Source organism: Orycteropus afer, unplaced genomic scaffold (genome assembly GCF_000298275.1).
Source record: "Orycteropus afer afer isolate SDZICR_OR568_19922 unplaced genomic scaffold, OryAfe1.0 scaffold00017, whole genome shotgun sequence".
Classification (NCBI taxonomy): domain Eukaryota; kingdom Metazoa; phylum Chordata; class Mammalia; order Tubulidentata; family Orycteropodidae; genus Orycteropus; species Orycteropus afer.
This window is the reverse complement of record NW_006921604.1, coordinates 12,659,771-12,679,839: the sequence shown is the minus strand read 5'-3', so window position 1 is coordinate 12,679,839 and position 20,069 is coordinate 12,659,771. Positions and strand designations below refer to the sequence as shown.

General features: G+C 42.1%; 1 protein-coding gene and 1 non-coding gene across 2 annotated transcripts in view; one reads left to right on the top strand and one right to left on the bottom strand.

Moving 5' to 3' along the window:
- The window catches only part of TBC1D8 (TBC1 domain family member 8), a 168,116-nt gene that overhangs the window by 102,628 nt on the left and 45,419 nt on the right, over positions 1–20,069 (top strand). Inside the window, exons 5-6 of the mRNA XM_007959479.2 lie at positions 2,281–2,521; positions 18,776–18,983. Coding sequence (XP_007957670.1) covers positions 2,281–2,521; positions 18,776–18,983 — 449 coding nt within the window. The remainder of the gene's footprint in view (positions 1–2,280; positions 2,522–18,775; positions 18,984–20,069) is intronic.
- LOC122152156 lies at positions 6,016–6,151 on the bottom strand. The gene has a single exon (XR_006164419.1). It is a non-coding gene; the product is annotated as a small nucleolar RNA SNORA42/SNORA80 family (small nucleolar RNA).

The following is a 20,069-nucleotide window of genomic DNA, read 5'->3' as shown; positions in this document are numbered from 1 at the left end:
GCTGGTGGGTTTGAACCGCCAGCCTTCTGGTTAGCAGTCAAATGCCTTAGGCACAATACATGACAAAATGAAGGACAGTGGCTGGAAGGGTGATACTAAGCAATTCACTGCCCTGTAACTACTAAACCAAAAAAACTGAACTAGTTGCCATTGATCTGATTCCGGACTCACAGTGACCCCATGTGTGCAGAGTGGAACTGCTCTATAGGGTTTTCAATGCTGTCATCTTTCGGAAGTAGATTGCCAGACCTTTCTTCCCAGGGACCTCTGGATGAATGGATTTGAACTGTCATCCTCTCAGTTAGTAGCTGAGCATTTAACCATTTGTGCCACCCAGGAACTCACTACTACTGTGAGAGGGTTTAATTTGTGAGAATTCATTTTTTCATTGTTTTAAAAAACACTTCTGAGTAGCTCATTTCACATAGCTGCTAAAATAGTTATATGAACTAAAGTTTTTACTACTATATATTGCTATGAAAACACAATGTCATAACTGATGGCCAAGTATTTCTAAAGGAATAAGACATAATCCTCCTTCTTAACATGGGGACTATTTTTAAAATTCCCAGCCGTGAAGGTCACTGCTGCTCCTCAGAAGAGTACATAGATAAGCATTTGGTTCTAGGAGGGGAATTCTTCACTTGTGTCCATTAAAGATGTGGGCATTGATTGACGTTACAAACATTTATCCAGTGACAGGTACTAGAAGTGGGACTCCAAGATGTGCAGTCTAGATGAGAGGAGGAATAGTAGTGGTGTATCACCACCTGTCTAACTTCAGGGGATGTCTTAGTTATCTAATGCTGCTATAACAAATATAACAAGTGGATGGCTTTAACAAACAAATTTATTCTTTCACAGTTAAGGAGATTGAAAGTGCAAATTTAGGGTATTGGCTCTAGGGGAAGGCTTTTTCTCTCTGTTGGTTCTGGGGGAAGGTCCTTCTCTCCTTTCAACATCTATGGACCAGGCATTCCTTTGGGATCTCCATTTGTCTTGGCATCAATCTTCCTCTGGATCTAGGAAGTTCTCAGCACAGGGACCCTGGGTCCAAAGGACAGGCTCTGCTCCCAGCTCTTCTTTCTTGGTGGTACTGAAGTTCCTCCTTCTCTGCTCATTTTTCTCTCCTTTTATATCTTACAAGATAAAAGGTGATGCAGACCACACCCTGGGGAAATTCTTACATCAGATCAGAGCTGTGACCTAAGTAAGGGTGTTGCCTGGTATAATTTATTTTTCTCCCTGTAGTTATGTTTCACCTTGTACCAGCTGGAGGGTCCTTCTTAAGTGTCAGCTGTAGCGAACTTCCTGAACACAGTGTCTGCTCTCTTTCTTCATCTCAGCAGCCTCACTTGTGGTGGTCCACTGTTTTCACAGCCTCTTCCCACCTTTAAAATATGCTCTGACCTGACCCTTACCATCCCTTTTGTCTTCTTTCTGAAATGCTTCTCAAAGTTAACGTGCTGTCTTTACTTCTCTTTTCCTTACTTATACCTCTTTGGAAACTCCTATTCAGCCTTTAAAACTCAACTCAAATTTTACCACCTCCAGAAAGCCTTCTTTGGTCCTCATCTAACTTGCACCATATTTGTGTTTCTGTTTGGGTTCCGTCAACTCATCCAGTCAAATGTAAGACTGTGTGTGTGTGTGTGTGTGTGTGTGTCGTTTGTTCTGTATTAGCACATATCTACCTCTGCATTGGAAACATTTCTGAGAATAAAACACTTGTTTTTAAAAATGTACTATCAGTACTGTATTACTTTAAAAAGAATTTCACAAAAACTACTTGTACTCTGTCTTCTAAGACTGAAACTGTTATTTGACACAATATAAATGTTAAATCCCTTTCTCTAAATGAGATCGTCAATAATCTCTTTTGCACTGCCCCCTTTTTTTATTCATAGTTTTTTGCATCGTGAATGCTGCCTTTGAAATCAGAATTTATATGAATTGAAAAACTTCTGCTTGACTGTTTAAGCTTACATAGTCTTCAGAAAATTTATACTTTGTTAGCTTGGTATTTCAGATTGATGTACCTCGTAAATGTGCAGTAGGTGGCAACTTGGGAAGTTTTACTTAAATCTGTAAGAAAATAATGAGAAAATGAGTAATATTTCTAACAGCTCTGAAACAATTTTGTGCTTCCCTTTTCCTGCTCTGGTTGAAAAAGCATTTGCCTTTTGATTTAAGAATAGCCTTGGGTGGTGGTTTGCTGAGGCACTCAAGGTTGGCTCAGATATTAGGATAAGGTATGTATTTGTCTTTTTTCTATTATAGTAAAACTTGTAGTCCCTTGGGTTGATATCCAGAAGTTAGAAAGAACATCCAATGTCTTTCTGACGGAAACCATCCGAATCACTACGCAGAATAAGGAACGTGACTTCTCCATGTTCCTGAACCTCGATGAGGTGTTCAAGATAATGGAGCAGCTGGCAGATGTGACACTCCGAAGGCTGCTGGACAATGAGGTCTTTGATCTGGACCCAGACCTGCAGGAGCCAAGCCAGATCACCAAGCGGTAAGAGTTCAATGCCAGATGTTCCTCCCCAGCACAGGGGACTCCCAGTTTGTGCCTCACCTTTGTTTACTTGCGCTTTTGTTAGTTTTAGTTCTAGATGTAAATTTTCCTTATGGCATAATCCAGCCTTTCCTATGTTGTTAACCTTGACAGAGATAAGATAGTTGGAAACAATTATTATTCATTTCCTTTATTTAAAAAAACAAACCTATTGTTGTCCAATTTATTCCGATTCATAGTGACCCTGTGGGACAGAGTAGAACAGCCCCAGAGGGTATCTAAGGCTAACCAGAAGGCTGGCAGTTCAAACCACCAGCCACTCCTTGGAAGGGAGATTGGATAATCTACTTTCATAGAGTTACCACTTTGAAAACCCAAGGAGGGGTTGCTATGAGTCAGGACCGACTTGATGGCAGGTTGTTTGGTTTTTTGGTTTTGGAATCTTTACAGAAGCAGACTGCCTCATCTTTTCCTGCAGAGCTGCTGGTGGGTTTCAGTAGCCAACTTTTCGACTAGTGGATGAGCCCTTAACCACTGTGCCACCAGGGCTATTTTTCCTTTATACCAAACCAAAAAATTAAACGCACTGCCATCGAGTTGACTCTGACTCACAGTGACCTGATAGGACAGAGTAGAACTGCTCCATAGGGTTTCCAAGGCTGCAAATCTTTACAGGAGCAGACTGCCACATCTTCTTCCCACAGAGCAACTGGTGGGTTCAAACTGCCAACCCTTTGGTTAGCAGTTGAATGTCTTAACCACTGTGCCACCAGGACTCCTTCTTTCTTTATTCATTGGACTTTAATTTTTGGATCCACTTCCCCTTTTCAGATTTTTTTTTCAAAATTGATTTTCATAAACGATATTTCTGGGAATGTAATATGAGTAACCTCATAATGGAAATCTGTTGAGTGTTGTACTTTCTCATTGGTGGTTTTCTTAACTGCTGTTGAGTCAGCCCGACTCACGGCACAAAGGAGAAGAACACTGCCTAGTCCTGCACCATCCGAATCACTGGTTATAGATCAGACTGCTGTGGTCCACAGAGTTTTCATTGGTTGATTTTTGGAAGTAGATTTCTTAGTTCACCTTAGTCTGGGAGCTCCACTGAAACCTGTTCAGCATCATAGCAACATGTAGGCCCCCAGGATAGACGAGTGGTGGCGTCCCAGGAGGTGCATTGGTCAGAAATTGAATATAGGCACCCACATGGAAGGTAAGAATTCTCCACTCAACCACCATTGCCCCTAGTGCTTTTTTAGTAAACATTAAGAAATTTTATCTTTTTATATTAAATGACTTTTTAAAAATAGTTTTCAGGACAGCGGAACTTATTTTGGTGTCAACTTGTCATGACAAATATGTGTTACTAGTGTTGTTGGGTACCCTCTAGTAGGTTTTGACTCACAGTGACCCTGTGTCCAACAGAATGAAACACTGTCTGGTCCTGCACCATCCTCATAATTGTTGCTGTGTTTGAACCCATGGTTGCAGCCACTGTGTCAGTCCATCTAATTGAAGGTCTTTCCCTTTTTCTCTGACTCCCTACTTTACCCAGCATGATTTCCTTTTCCAGGAACCAGTCCCATCTGATAATATGATCAAAATATGAGAGATGAAGTCTGGCCAGTCTCACTTCTCAGGAGCATTCCAGCTGTACTTCAAAGACAGATTTGTTGTTCTTCCTGCAGTCCATGATGTTTTCAGTATTCTTTGCCAGCACTGCAATTCAAGTGCATCAGTTCTTCTGAAGTCTTCCTTATTCATTGTCCAGCTCTTACATGCATATGAGGCAATTGAAAATACCATGGCTTGGGTGAGGCCCACCTTAGTCTTCAAAGTTACATCTTTGCTCTTTAACACTTTAAAGAGGTCTTTTGTAGCAGATATTCCCACTGCAGTAGTCATTTGATTTCTTGACTGCTGCTTCGATTAGTGTTGATTATGGATCCAAGTAAAATGAAATCCCTGACAACTTCAATGTTTTCTCCATCTATCATGATGTTGCTTATTTGTCCAGTTGTGAGAATTTTTGTTTTCTCTCTGTTGAGATGAAATCCATACTGAAGAATATAGTCTTTGATCTTCATCAGTAAGTTCTTCAAGTCATCTGCACTTTTCAGCAAGCAAGGTTGTATCATCTGCATATCACAGGTTGTTAATGAGTCTTCCTCCAAACCTAATGCCGTGTTCTTCTTTATATAGTCCAGCTTCTCAGATTATTTGCTCAGCATACAGATTGAATAAGTTTGATGAAATGATACACACGTTTCTGGATTTTAAACTATGCAGTATTTCCTTGTTCTGTTTGAACGACTACCTGTTGGTCTAGGTACAGGTTCTGCATGAGCACGATGAAGTGTTCTGGAATTCCCATTCTTTTCAATGTTATCTATGATTTGTTATCCATACAGCCAAATGACTTTGCATAGTCAGTAAAACACAGGTAAACATCTTTCTGGTATTCTTTGCTTTCAGCCAAGATCCTTCTGACATCAGTAATAACATCTCTTGTTCCATGTCCTCTTCTGAAACCATCTTGAATTTCTGGTAGTTCTCTGTCAGTATACTGCTGCAACCATTTTTTAATTATTTTCAGCAAAATTTTACTTGTATGTGATATTAATGATATCGTTAAATAATTTCTACCTTCTGTGGGATCATCTTTCTTTGGAATGGGCACAAATATGGCTCTTTTCCAGTCGGTTGGCCAGGTAACTATCTTCCAAATTTCTTGACATAGACAAATAAGTGCTTAGAGGGTGGCATCCATTTGTTGAAACATCTCAGTGGATATTCCATCAATTCCTGGAGCCTTGGTTTTTGCCAGTTCCTTCAGTATAGCTTGTACTTCTTTCTGTAATACCTTATTGATAATAGTGTGTCAATATTCTTTATTACTCGTTTGCTCCAAATTTATACTAGTCATGGAAACTTGTAAAGTAGTTCCTTGAATTGTTGGTACTTTAGGAAAGTAAACTTCACCTTTATTGTCTGAAGTTCAAACCAGAGTGTTTGCACTGGACTATGATTTCTGGTTTTGTGGTTCATAGCTGAATGACTGCATAGCTAACACAAAGGTGAACCATTACAAAGGTAACCTTTGAAAAACAAGTTACCAGTGAACTTCTGTCCTAGTTGAATGTTTTTAGATATAGTCACAGAATCACTCATGTCTATTTCAATATTACTAGTCATTTATTTTTAATATTAATCTATTTAACATTCCCAGTTGCCTTATTTTGATAGAATTTTGTGGAAAATATCAAAAGAATGCTAAAACATAAGTGTTACACTTTTGCTTATGAGAAAGTTTAGCACTAAAGTGTCAGAAATTCTTTGCATGGCCGTCAGTAGCATTTCATTATTCTTCTGAGCTTTAGTTTCCTATTTCTGAGCTGGATGATCTACCAGTAAGTTCCTTCACAGCTTTAAAGTCTAGTGTGCACTAACTACAAAGAAAGTCTTAAAAAAAAAAATAGCTTTTTTCCCCCCACTGTGTAACTGGCTTCAGTGCCTGTAGCCTATGGGCAAGAAGGCCAGGCAATGGTTGGGGGCTATAGTTTGCTCTGGCATGGCACACTATGAGAGGCCCACAGGGACAAGCCTGCCATAAATCCAAACCCATGCACTTAAAAAAAATTTTTTTCTTAAATGATTTATTATTCCTTAAAGGAGTCCTAATGTTGCAGTGGTTTATCAGTAAACTGTTCTCTGTAAAGATTTAAAAAAAAAAAATACCACCATCAACTTGATTCTGACACATAGCAACCCCTATTGGATTTCCAAGGCTGTACATCTTTATGGAAGTAGATTGCCTCATCTTTCTCCCACAGAGCAGCTGGTGGTTTTGAACCACTGACTTTTTGGTTAGCAATGAAATGCCTTACCCACTACACCACCAGAGCTCCTTAAAGATTTTATCTCCATAAAGACTATATAGCCTTGGAAACCCTATGGAGCCGTTCTACTCTGTCCTATAGAGTCACTGTGAGTTGGAATTGGACTTGACAGCAGTGGGTTTGTATTATTCCTTAAATGCATGTACTGCTTTCTCTGTCTTCTCTGAACTTCTGGAGAAATGCATGACTTTCTAATTAGTGATCCTCTAAAGGTAAGTTTTCATGTATATAAAAAAGAATTCAAATATGGCAGCATTGAGGATGAGAAAGACAGAGAGAGTTACATGGGCAGTACAAACAACAAATATGAACCCCTTTGCAAATACAATACTGAGTTGTCAATGAAAGCAAACATGGGTATAGGGACGGATAGATGGGTGAACAAGCTAAACAATTATGTATGTCTAAATGGAGAGTGTATCCAAGATCATATACAGGGTTGGCAGACAATGGGCCTCTCAGGGTGCAGAGGAGTATGAAGGGATGGACACTGGGAGGAGGTAACTGTGGGGAGGAAGTGGGAGGGGAGCTGCTGCATTGTAAATTTTGGTCAATGACATGAGACAAAGTATATGTGAACTGCTGTATGAAAAGTGAATTTACTCTGTAAATCTTCACCCAAATCCTAATTAAAAAAAAAAAAAAAAGAATTCAGAGGATTTCACATGACATTGTGTCATCTCCGAGAATCTGATGATTCTCTCATGAAGTAGGGAGGCTTGTCATTCTTTTATGAAAGAGGATACTTGGAGCACTTCTGTTGATCTTCTGACTTACAGTCCTGGATGTACAGTGTAACTCTCAGCCCCAGGGTTCCCATGTGGTCTTTGGCTCCATCTTAGGGATTTAAAAAAAAAAAAAAAAAACCAACTCACTGCTATTGAGTCAGATCTGACTCATAGCATCCCCTCCTTGGGTTTCCGAGGCAGTATCACTAAGACCTGTTCTTTAAAGGGAACATAATCTGATACAGTAGGAGCCACACTTCTCCCATATTTTTGATCCTTTTAGTATACCTTACAAAGATCTGTTCAAAATGAAAAGAAAAAACCAGATTCTGAGACTTAAAGAAATGGGTCTGAATTGTTGAAGAACTCATATAAGCTACTAATTAAAAGTTTTAACTATTTAACTGTGCGTGTAAATGTGTGTGTGCCCATGGGTGTTGATGTGTATTTGTGTGTGTTGCCACCATAATTGTTTCAGAAATGTGAAACCAGTTAAAAGCTTTGTGTCCAGGTCAGCCTCATGGACTTTGTGGCGGGGGGGCAAAAATTCCACTGCCATTGAGTTGATTCCAACCCACAGCAACCTTGTGGGAGAGAATAGAACTGCCCCAAAGGGTTTCCAAGGCTGTAAATCAGACTCCTTCATTTTTCTCCTGTGGAGCAGCTGGTGGTTTCAAACTGCTAAATTTTTGGTTAGCAGCCCAATGCTTTAACTACTGCTCTACCAGCACTCCCCAGCACTCACTACCCAAAACCCAAAGCAACTGCCATCTAGTCGATTCCAACCCATAGTGGAGTGGCCCTTTGGGACAGAGTAGAACTGCCCCCTAGAATTTCCAAGGCTATAACTCTTTACAGAAGCAGACTGCCTCATCTTTCTCCTGCAGAGTAGCTGGTAGGTTTGAACCACTGACCTTTTGGGTAGCAGCCGAATGCTTTAACCAGACACATTATAGTTCTGGCAAAATCATCTATTTTGGAAGAAAAAACACTAGTGTTATCAGTCTTCATTTACATTCCATAATTCAGGTGAGTTCTATAAGACTGCTTGCTTTCCATGCCCTGGAAATTATTAGAAAGGAGGAAAGAACAAAACAGACCCCTGTGGTGACCAGTGCAGTTGTAGAGCTATGAGGCTGCCTCTGGGCTGAGCCCAAGATAGACAGCACGACTCTGGTCCACAGCGTGTCTTGCTGGCAGCTGTCCTTGGAGTGACTTCTTCTGAAGTGAAAGGCATGGCATTCCCTACCGATTAAATGCTAGCTCTCATTTGTAGCTTTTTTGTCATGGAGATGTGGACCTTTGGATATAAACAGGTAATGACTCAGTCAACTTGAACTCCTGCCAAGATAGTCCAGGTTTTAGAGTTTAGGAAAACAGTCTCTTCAAGCCAAGGGCACAATCAGAAGTGCTGGAATGCTCCTGGGTTGGGTTTTTTTTTTTTTTTTTTTTTCAGTTGTTGTTGTTTATATATCTTCCTTTCCCTTCTCAGATAACAACTTTAGAAAAGTGGCATTCGGGTCATGAGTGCAGTGAGCCTTCTGATTACTGATGAATCCTAATTGCTGCTTGGGCTCACTCCAGTGGAATCTATGGGTGCAGACTGGTACACAGACGGGAGGACAGCTCAGGTCTCTTTTGGAGGCAGAGAGGGCAAGATGGCGCATTGTTGCCACAGGAGCTAAGTCATGGAAGTTAGAACTGAAAGGACTCAGGAGGTCACCTTGACCAGCCCTCACGTTTTATAGAGGAGGACAAAAAGGATAAACACCTTGACCAGGCATGCTGAAGTATGTCCTAATAGAGGCCTGTGAGAAAAATCCAGGAGGCAATGGGATGGTTTAGAGTGAGGGAGAAGGGTTTCCGGGAGAGAGAATAGAGGAAGGGATGATGTTTTTGGTTGCTGTCAAGTCAAGTCTGACTCCTGGCGACCCAGCTGTGTGGAGTAGAACTGTTCTCCATGGGGTTTTCAGAGCTACAGCCTTTTGGAAGCATATCACCTTATGATACACCTCTGGGTGGATTTGAATCACAATCTTTTGATTAGTAGTGGGGTGCTTAACCATTTGTGCCACCCAGGGACTCCATGAAGGGAGAGAAGGAGGGGATAAATTGATTGGTCTTGTACTTTCTCAACAGAAAATACCTATCCTGCAGTTGTTGATGGTGGGGAAAGAAAAATGTATCTACCTATTTAGTGATGACATTCACTAAATCTAATTAAAATCTATTTTGATTGCTAAAATGCTGCAGGAAAACTCAGTTAATATGTTTTCCATGATGTAACCTCTTTCTGCAGGTGATTAACCTCAGGGCTGGTGTCCTCAGCATTGATCTTTTGCCTCTTATTGCCTGGCTGGTTCTGAGCTCTCCAGCATCTGTTTGGTTTTTTTTAATTGTAATTTGGGTGAAAGTTGACAGAGCAAATTCACTTTCCATACAGCAGTTCACATACACTTCGTCTCATGACATTGACTACAATTTACCACAATGCAACAGCTCCCCTCCCACTTCCTCCCAATACTTACCTGTGTCCATCCCTCCACGCACTCTGCCCCCTGAGCTGTCTCCCTGTGCATAAGGAACCTTGCTTTCTCCCATGATTGTTCTCTCCAAGGAGTGTATCCACCTAGTGGAAATGTTCAGCTCATATGCCTGTCTTTTGTTTGTCTGGAAGCCACAGCTGTGAGTTCAGTTCCAGACCTGAAGGACAGCTAGGGGCCATAGTCTCAGTGGTTCCACTAGGCTCTATCAGACCAGCAAACCTAGTTCCTTTTTTTTTCCAAATGATTTTGAGTTTTGTTCCACATTGTTCTCCCTCTCTATCCAGAATCTTGTCCATAGATCCACCTTTGAGTGGTTGTCAGTGGTAGCCACGCACCATCTAGTTCTTCTGGTCTCATAGTCATAGAGGCTGAAGATTGCATGGTGTACTGGTTGTGAGGACTAATTGCTTCCGTGAATCTTTGGTTTTCTTTATTCTTCTTTGCTCTGGACAAGGATGACCCATTTTGCATATAGATGACTGCTTGCAAGCTTTTAAGATCCCAGTCACTACTCACCAAAGTAGGAGGTAGAACAATGTTTTATGTAGTATGTTATGACAATTGAGCTTGATATCTCCTGCAACTGTGGTCCCAAGCCCAGAGGTTCAACTACTCCCTCTCTCTGGGTAGCTGGCTATGAGTAAGAAGTGACTGCAACCTTGTCCCTTGTCAGCTCTTCTATACCCCTGGGAATTCTTACAGAACATATAAATGCACTTGTAGAACCATTGTCTGCCAACCCTATACATGGTCTTGGGTACACTCCTTGCTGCATAGACATACCTAATAGTTCAGCCTGCCTACCCATATAACCATGTTTGCCTTCACTGACAACACAGTACTATATGTGCAAAAGAGTTCATCTTTGCTGTCTGCATCTCCCATATACCTCTCTATGTCTTCATCTTGCTCGATGCCACCATGTTGATCTCTCACATTTGGTACATTGCCCTTGTCTTCACCCAAATTAATACTTATTTCTACCTATCTAACAGTATTCCCTCCTCTCCCCTCCCACCCCTGGTAACCAACAAAGAAAATTTTCTTCCATATGTAAACCATTCCTTGACTTTTACAATAACGGACTAATACAATATTGTCCTTCTGTGATTGACTTATTTCACTCAGCATGCCAGCATCTTGTTTTGCAGGCCATCTTGGTCTTTCCCTTCTGAAGTTCACGCCTTTTCCTCCTATTCTCCTTGTGCCTCTGCTGGGATTGCCCGGGCCTTTTCTCTGTCATTTATTCAACTCTTTTGCCCTCCTTTGCCTCAAGAGTCTTCAATCCTCAGTTAAGGCACTCTTGGACTTCCTGCAGCCCCAAGAGGCCCCACTCACAGGGGAAGACCCTGTCTCTGTCTCCATATCCCACAGCCCTATTATCTGCTCAAGAGCTGTCAGCTGGTTTGGCCAGGTGATTGGATGGACAGAAGAGAATGAAGGCAGGAACCTTGTCTGTGGATAGCAGCTAATACTCCACCTTCATGCCATGCTACCCATTGCCTGAGGGGTGGGAGCTCATGGTAGGAACACCAGGGCTCCAGGTCTGTCCCCAGTGGTCCTGTCCTGCTGTGTGCTCATTGCATGTGGTCGCATCATAAACTTGGCCTTTTCATTTTGTTAGAACTTATCATGGATTGAATTGTGTCCCTAAAAAATATGCATCAATTTGGCTTGGCCATGATTTTCAGTGTTTTGACAATTATGTAGTGATACAGTTTGGCATTTATATAATGATGTAATCATCCCCCCATGATGTGACCTGATGTTAATCAGCCAATCAGTTGTAAGGAGATTAGAGTGGTATACTGCATCCTTACTCAGGTTGAAGCCCTCATCCGATGTAAAGGGCATTTCCCTGGGGTCTGATCTGCATCGTCTCTTGTCTTACAAGAGAAGAAAGGAGAGAGAAGTAAGCAGAGAAGAGAGGGGCTACCAGGACTGCTTAGAATCCCACACAGAAGCTGGTTGATCTGAGCTGTTGGCTGAGGCAGCAGGTACGAGAAAGGAAAAAAAAAAAAAAAAAAAAGGTAGCCAGGCACTATCTAGTTCTTATGGTCTCAGGGTCATGGAGGCTGGGGTTCACATGCTCCATTAGTCCTTTGGACAAATTATTTCCTGCATCTTTGATTTTCTTCACTCATCTTGACGCTGGGCAGGGAGAGACCAATAGTTGCACCTTAGATGGCCGCTCATGTGCTGCTGGATTTTTGACTTGCTTGGTGCTCATCTCTCCTTCCCTCTAATTTTTCCCATTTGTAATGGAAGTGTCTATCTTGTGCCTGTGCCACCCTTGTGCTTTGGAAGCAAATAAATTGTATTCTAGATTTCACAGGTTCACAGATGAAGAAGAATTTTGCCCAAGGATGGAATTTGGACTGGAGTTAATTTAAGACTTTTGGGATGATATGATGGGATAAAAAGTGTTTTGCATGTGACAAGGACATGAATTTTTGGGGCCCAAAGTGTGGAATGTCATGGATTGAATTGTGTTCCCCCAAAATATGTGTCACCTTTGCTGGACCATGATTCTCTATGGTTTGGTAGTTATATATCAAATGCAGTTTGTCAGTTATGTAATTATGTAATCACCCCCTGTGATGTGATCTGATGTGACCAGCTAATCAGTTGTAAGGGGATTACCATTACTTATGTCACTGATCTGTGTAAGGAGAATTTGCCTGCAAAATTTTCAAGGGTAAGGTGTACCTGACCCAAAGTCATGGTCTGTTCAATCGCCTCATCTGCATGGGGAAGCAGGGCAATGAATAAGTAAGACCAAAGAAGAATTGATGCCTATGAAACACAGTATTTACAAAGCATATTGAATGTACCATGAGCTGCCAGAATAATGAACAATTCTGTCTTGGAAGAAGTATAACCAGAATGTTCCTTAGAAGCGAGGATGATGAGACTTCATCTCTCATACTTTGGACATGTTGTCAGAAGGGACCAGTCCCTGGAGAAGGACATCATGCTTGGTAAAGTAGAGGGTCAGCAAAAAGGAGGAAGACCCTCAAAGAGATGGATTGACACAGTGACTGTAACAATGGACTCAAGCAAAGCAATGATTATGAGGGTGGCGCAGGACCAGGCAGTGTTTCATTCTGTTATACATTGGGTTGCTATGAATCAGAACCAACTCAATGGCACCTAACGACAAGTGTTTTGGGCATAGGTCTGTGGGTGGGCACATACCTAATGACCAGTGGAAATCTTTGTGCTTCTCTATGAATAAAGAGGGCCATAGAGAATCATGTCTGCCCTCCCATACTGCAGAAGGGCAGGAGAGGCAGTTCAACGCTTTGTACATAGTGCACAAAAGGAAAGCTTTCATGCTGAGCTAGTGGGGAGCTAGTGGCTTAGTCACAGAACTTACCTGCCTCAGCCTGTCATAGTGCCCGAGTGTTGGGAGGCATTTGGCCTCAAAGCAAGCATTTTCATAAGTCTGACACATAGTAGGCTCGCATGTGTGGGATAAATGACTAGATGGGCATGAGTGTTGATATGTAAGTCCCAGATAGGGTTCTTCCCAAAAACGTTCTGAAAAGTTGATGGAGGAGAGGGAAAGTGAGACCTGTTTGTGATACATCTTTACCTGTTCTAATACTGGGTGCCGCCAAGTCGATTCCACCTCATAGTGACCCCATGTGACAGAATAGAAGTGCATTGTAGGGTTTTCTAGGTTGTGATTTTTATGGAGGCAGATTACTAGGTCTTTTTCCCTCAAAGCTCCTGGCTGGGTTCAAACCGCTGACCTTTCAGTTAACAACCAAGTACTTACATGTTTGCACCACCAGGTTTCCTTTTACCTGAGCTAGGAGGGAGAAATCTAATTCTGGGTTTGCAAAGAAACAAAGGAACTACCTACCTCTAAATTTCTTGTGTCCCAGTTCTTAAAGATGAAACCTGAATTTTTCAAATGCATGATTGTAGTCTAGAATTTTCTCCATCGTTATCATGCTTAAGTGCATACCTTAATTTCAGCGTCAGCAACAAACTTAATCTTTATTGCTACATATTCTGATCAACACACATTTATTCTCTATAATTACAGGTTCACAAAATTGCACCTGTAAAGATAGGATTTGTGTCATCCTCCCCTGATATTGTCAGCCATAGTTTTCTTTCGGAGCAGTGGTTTTGGCCTGTGCATACCAGCAATGTAGGCAGTGGGTAGTAAATATTGTTAGGGCTCTTCAGCTATTTTCCATCCTCAGACAGGCATTTCTTCAGGGTTTCTGGCCTGTAGTTAGCTACTGCTTTCCTAATGTTAAGCTGTGATTGATGTCTGTTGGTCTTCTCCACGGAAGAAAAGTAGAGACATTTAGTAGTATTGGAATGCTTTAAAATCAAGGTCTGAAAGGCAGGTTGTGACAGGTAGGCATTGTTTTTGATGTGTTCAGAAAAAGGAATCGATATATTGCACATCAGCACTATCACTTAAAAGAAACAGACCTAGAGGATGTCGTTGTTAGTTGCCATCAAGCCTGTTCCAACTCAGAGACCCCGTGTGTACAGAGTGGAATTGCTCTGGAAGGTTTTCAAGGCTGTGACCTTTCAGAAGCCGATTTCCAGGCCTGCCTTCTGAGATTCTGTTCAGTGGGTTTGAGCTAGTAGTTAAATGGTTAACTATTTGTGCTACCTGGGGACTCCAACCTAAAGGATACAAACCAAACCAAACCCATTGTCATCAAGTTGGACCCAACTCATAGCGACCCCTCCTTGGGTTTCCAAGGCAGTATCACTATGGATGTAGATTGCCCAACCTTCCTTCCAAGGGGTGGCTGGTGGGTTTGAACCTCCACCCTTCTGGTTAGTAGTCAAATGCCTTAGGCACTATGCCACCAGAGCTCCCAGCCTAAAGGATAGGGTGATCTTTTTCTGCATTTCCTAAGAGCTTGTGTTTCTCATCTCTTTAAGTTACTATAGCCATCTCAGTTACGTTAGAAAGTTAAATACCATGTGTTTAAAACCAAACTTACTGAGTTGATTCTGACTCATAGTGACCCCATTGGGTTTCCAAGGCTGTATATCTTTATGGAAGCAGACTGCCCCATCTTTCTCCTCCAGAGTGGCAATGGGTTAGAACCTGACCTTTTGGTTAGCAGCCAAAAATGCCTTAACCACTATAATACCAGAGCTCCTTATCATGTCTATAATGCATACTTCAAGGTGGAATTGGAAGAGAACTTTCTAGTAGGGGGGAATGACAATGAACTCAGATCTTGGGAAGGTCCCTCCTGCTACTTCCTTTTTATTTTTAACTTGGAGTTTCTGGTCTCTAGCTACTGAATGTGCAGTAGACAAACCTCTACAGTGAAAAAGAGAACAGCTCAGAAAGGAGAATGGAGACTTTGTTTAAAATATACCAGGGCTGCTTAGAAGCGCACAGAGAAGCTGGTTGATCTGAGCTGTTGGCTGAGGCAGCAGGTGCGTTAAATGGGGGGGGGGGTTAATCAGCCTCAGATAACTGAACACCTACCTTATTCTTAGAGGAAATGGAGTGCAAAATAAACATAAATATAAATCCTCTACCTTCGTGTATGAATCCTGATAGCACAATGGTTAAGTTTAGGCTGCTAACTGAAAGACTGGCAGTTCAAACCCACCCAGCAGTTCTGTGAGATAAAGGCCTGGAGATCTGCTTCTGTCAAGATTACAGCCTAGAAAACCCTGTGGAACAGTTTTACTCTGTCACATGGGGTCCCTGTGAGTCGGAATCAACTTGGTGGCACCTGGCAACAACAACCCTTCGTGTAGCTCAGCACAGGCTGCTGTGATTTATGTTATTTGCCGTGTATTCATCTTTGCTTCAACTATCTCTTCAGGGGAAAGTAACGTCCATCCAGGGAGGGAAAGAAAACATTGGATTCAGTGGTGACTGGAAGCATATTTGTAAAGGTAGTAAGCCTTGGCTTCATTTTCACCACAACCAACATGCAGACACACACTGGGGACAAAGTTAGAAATTCTCCAGGGCCTGATGTGCTGGACATGGGTCAGTTCTCAGGGACCTTGGGGTAAGTAACCCTGTGGACCTTGCCTTTGTGTCTTGCAGTGCATGAACATCTACAGTGTCCTCAGTGCTTTCCCATGTTCTCTAGCCCCTCTCTGGAAGAAACTGAGGTCACTTGGGAAGCAGTAGTCCATGTTGTATAAGGTATTTAAGGAACCACTGTTCTTTAGCCCACACTGGGACCATCATGATGTGGAGAATCTGTATAATAATCTTTTTGCTCAGAGTATTTTTTTTAAACATGTCTGCATCTTCTCTTTGTGAAAGTTTGATACTAAATTCTATCGAATGCCCATTTCTCTGTGATATCTCCTTGTGTCTTAGTTTCCTAGTGCTGATATAACAGAAATACCAAGTGGGTGGCTTTAAAACACAGCAACTTCTGTTCTCACAGTTTAGGAAACTAGAGGTCTGAATTCAGGGCACTGGCTCTAGGAGAAGGCTCTCTCTGTTTGCTCTGGGGATATGTCCTTTTCCCAGCTTCTCTTAACATTCTTCTGTTGGAGATCTCCAGGTAGCATCTACCTTTCCTCCATTTGTGCTTGCTTGTCTCTAGGCTTCATCTGCTCTTTTAAATCTTAAAAGTGATTAAGTTTAAGATACACCCTATGCTGGCATAAGGAGCTCTGATGGTACAGTGACTAAGGCATTTGATAGCTAACCAGAAAGTTGGTGGTTCAAATGCACCAGCCACTCTGTGGAAGGAAGATTGGGCAATCTACTTCCATAAAGATTTACTGCCTTGGAAATCCAGTGGGGGTCTTTATGAGCCAGAATCGACTTCATGGCAGTGAGTTTGGTCTTTGCTTTATGCTGACATGGGCTCATTAACATAACAAAACCCTATTTCTGAACGAGATCACACCCTTAGGTAGAGGGGTTAGGCTTCCAATGCGTGTATTTTGGGGACCCAATTCAGTCCATAACACTTTGGAAGACTGATGTGTGATGATGTGACAGGTTGGGGCTCATGGAAATGGAACAAATGCAGAAAGAGTGTAAGGAAGCATAGCCTGGTGAGGTCAGATTGTATCACAGGTTGGGGTTCGGGTCATCAATTTTAGGAGCTCTTGGTGGTGCAGTGGTTAAAGCAGTTGGCTGCATTTCAAATCCACTAGCCGCTCCATGAAAGAACTAAAGAAAAAATTTAAGCCTTGAGTTGCAATATTGAGAGATTCTCTGGGCAAAATATTGAATGATGCAGGAAACGTCAAGAGAAGATGCCAGGAATACACAGAGTCACTGTACCAAAAAGAACTGGTTGATCTTCATCCGTTTCAGGAAGTGGCATATGATCTAGAACCAATGGTACTGAAGGAGGAAGTCAAAGCTGCAATGAAAGAATTGGCAAAGAACAAGGCTCCAGGAGTTGACAGAATACCCATTGAGATATTTCAACACTGGATGCCCCATTGGAGGCACTCACTCGGTTATGCCAAGAGATTTGGAAGACAGCCACCTGGCCAACTGACTGAAAGAGATCCATATTTATACCCATTCCAAAGAAAAGTGATCCCACAGAATGTGGAAATTATAGAACAATATCATTAATATCACACGCAAGTAAGATCTTACTGAAGATAATTGAAAAATGTTTGCAGCAGTATATTGACAGAGAACTTCCAGAGGTGCAAGCTGGATTCAGAAGAGGACATGGAACAAGGGATATCATAGCTGTTGTCAGATGGATCTTGGCTCAAGGCAAAGAATACCAGAAAGATGTTTACTTGTGTTTTATTGACTATGCAAAGGCATTTGATTGTGTGGATCATGATAAATTATGGATAACATTGAGAAGAATGGGAATTCCCGAACACTTGATTGTACTCATGCGGAACCTGTACCTTGACCAGGAGGCTGTCGTTCGAATGGAACAAGAGGACACTACATGATTTAAAATCAAGAAGGGAGTGCGTCAGGGTTGTATCATTTCCCCACACTTATTCAATCTATATGCTGAGCAAATAATCCGAGAAGCTGGACTATATGAAGAAAAACATGGGATCAAGATTGGAGGAAGAATCATTAACAACCTGAGATATGCAGACAATACAACTTTTCTTGCTGAAAGTGAGGATGACTTGAGGCACTTACTGATGAAGGTTGAAGAATACAGTCTGCAGTATGGATTATGTCTCAATATAAAGAAAACAAAAATCCTTACAACTGGACCAATGAGCAGCATTACAGTAAACGGAGAGAAGATTGAGGTTGTCAAAGAATTCACGTTGCTTGGTTCTACAATCGATGCCAACGGAAGCAGCAGTCAGGACATTAGATGATGTGTAGCATTGGGAAGGTCTACCGCAAAGGAACTGTTTCAAGTGCTGAGGAGCAAGGATGTCTCCTTGAGGACTAAGGTGCGCCTGACACAAGCCATGATATTTCCAATCGCCTGGTATGCATGTGAGAGCTGGACAATGAATAAGGAAGACCGAAGAAGAGTTGATGCTTTTGAGTTGTGGTGCTGGCGAAGAATGCTGAAATTACCGTGGACTGCTAAAAGAACTAACAGATCTGTCCTGGAGGAAGTGCACCCGAAATGCTCCTTGGAAGCGAAAATGGCCAGACTTCGTCTCACCTATTTTGGTCATGTTGTTAGAAGGGACCATTCCCTGGAGAAGGATGTCACACTTGGTAGGGTGGAGGGTCGACGAAAGGGGGAGGCCTTCAACGAGATGGATTGACATGGTGGCTGCAATGATGGGCTCAAGTATAGCAGGGATCATGGAGTTGGCACAGGATCGGGCAGTGTTTCGTTCTGCTGTGCATGGGGTCGCTATGAGTCGGAAATGACTCGACAGCACCTAACGACAACAACAGCCACTCCTTGAGAGAAATGAAACAATCTGCTTCCATAAAGATGTACAGTGGAGCAGTTCTATTCTATCCTATAGGGTCATTATGAGTCAGAATCGATTTGACGGCAGGGGTTTTGTTTTGGTTTTATGATCTTTGCATGCACGGTGTGCCAGTGGGCTTAAAAATGTTTTCCTTTGCAATCTAGTGTGTTCCCCAACTTTTCCTCCTCCTTTTTATTTTCTCTTTTTTTCCCCCAGGGATCTTGAAGCCAGAGCACAGAAGGAGTTCTTCCGGGCCTTCTTCAGGTTGCCAAGGAAAGAGAAGCTGCATGCAGTCATGGATTGTTCTCTTTGGACACCATTTAGTCGCTGTCACACTGTGGGGCGGATGTTTACCTCTGATAGTTACATCTGCTTTGCTAGCAAGGAAGATGGCTGTTGTAATGTTGTCCTTCCACTCAGAGAGGTAGACACTGCCTTTCACCACTGCTGGTTTTGTTATAGCTACCGTAGCGCATACTTCCTGAAGCCAGACTTTTGTCATGTTTAACCACGGGTTGCTGGCTGTAAGATGGGCCCCAGGAAGAGGGAATAACACAGCAAGCTTTCATCACCTAAACATGGATGTCTTGCCCTGGCTTGTTGAAGAGGCGTGGCCTGCATTTGACTGTCACCCTTTTAACCTTTGCTTTTTTCTGTTGCTGTTAGGGCAACCTAAAATGCATAGATGTGATTGGTGAAAACAGTCTGTTGGCTGAAAAATGCCAGAGCCGGCCCTGGAGCAGCACAGCCAATACTCTTCACCAGAGTTCAGGAAGAAGAGAGTTCAGTTAGGAAACGCACCAACCAGAGACTGACAGGGGCTCAGTGACTCCAAAAACACCCATTTTGCTCAGCGCTTACAGTCAGGGATTCTTACACTAAATGAAAAAAAGAGACATGCCATATATGCAGGATTAGTTAACACTTTTCCAAAAGTTAGGACAATGGGCAATTAAGAAAGGAATGTTGCTTCTGAGTTCCCAGGAGATAGGTAACCATAAGAGGCTCCACCAGTGTTTGTCAAAGTTCAGGTGGCTGGTTGCAAAGTCCGGCCCAGATGCCTTTATTGATATAGATGTCTCTGTCTTAGATCACAGGATGCAACAGGAACTATAACTGTATCTGAGAGAGAGAACAAGTTAATTACAACACAAGGTTGAAGCCAGGTTTTAAAGAAATGGCATGTTAACTAAAAATATGGGCTCTAATTCTAACAATATGGAGTCAGAACTAACAAAGCATAAATCTTTATCCTCACATAACCTCCACGATATTAAGAAAGCAGTTACTGAAAAGTACTTGCTTACCCATGCAAACCACAGACTCTTCTACCCAAGACCAGAAGAACTAGATGGTACCCTACTACCACCACCACCACCATTTCTGACCAGGGACACAATAGGAGATCCCAGTTAGAATGGGAGGAAAATGTAGAACAAAACTAAAATTCATGAAAAAAAGTTCAGACTTTCTGGACTGATAGAGATTAGAGGAACCCCTGAGACTGTTG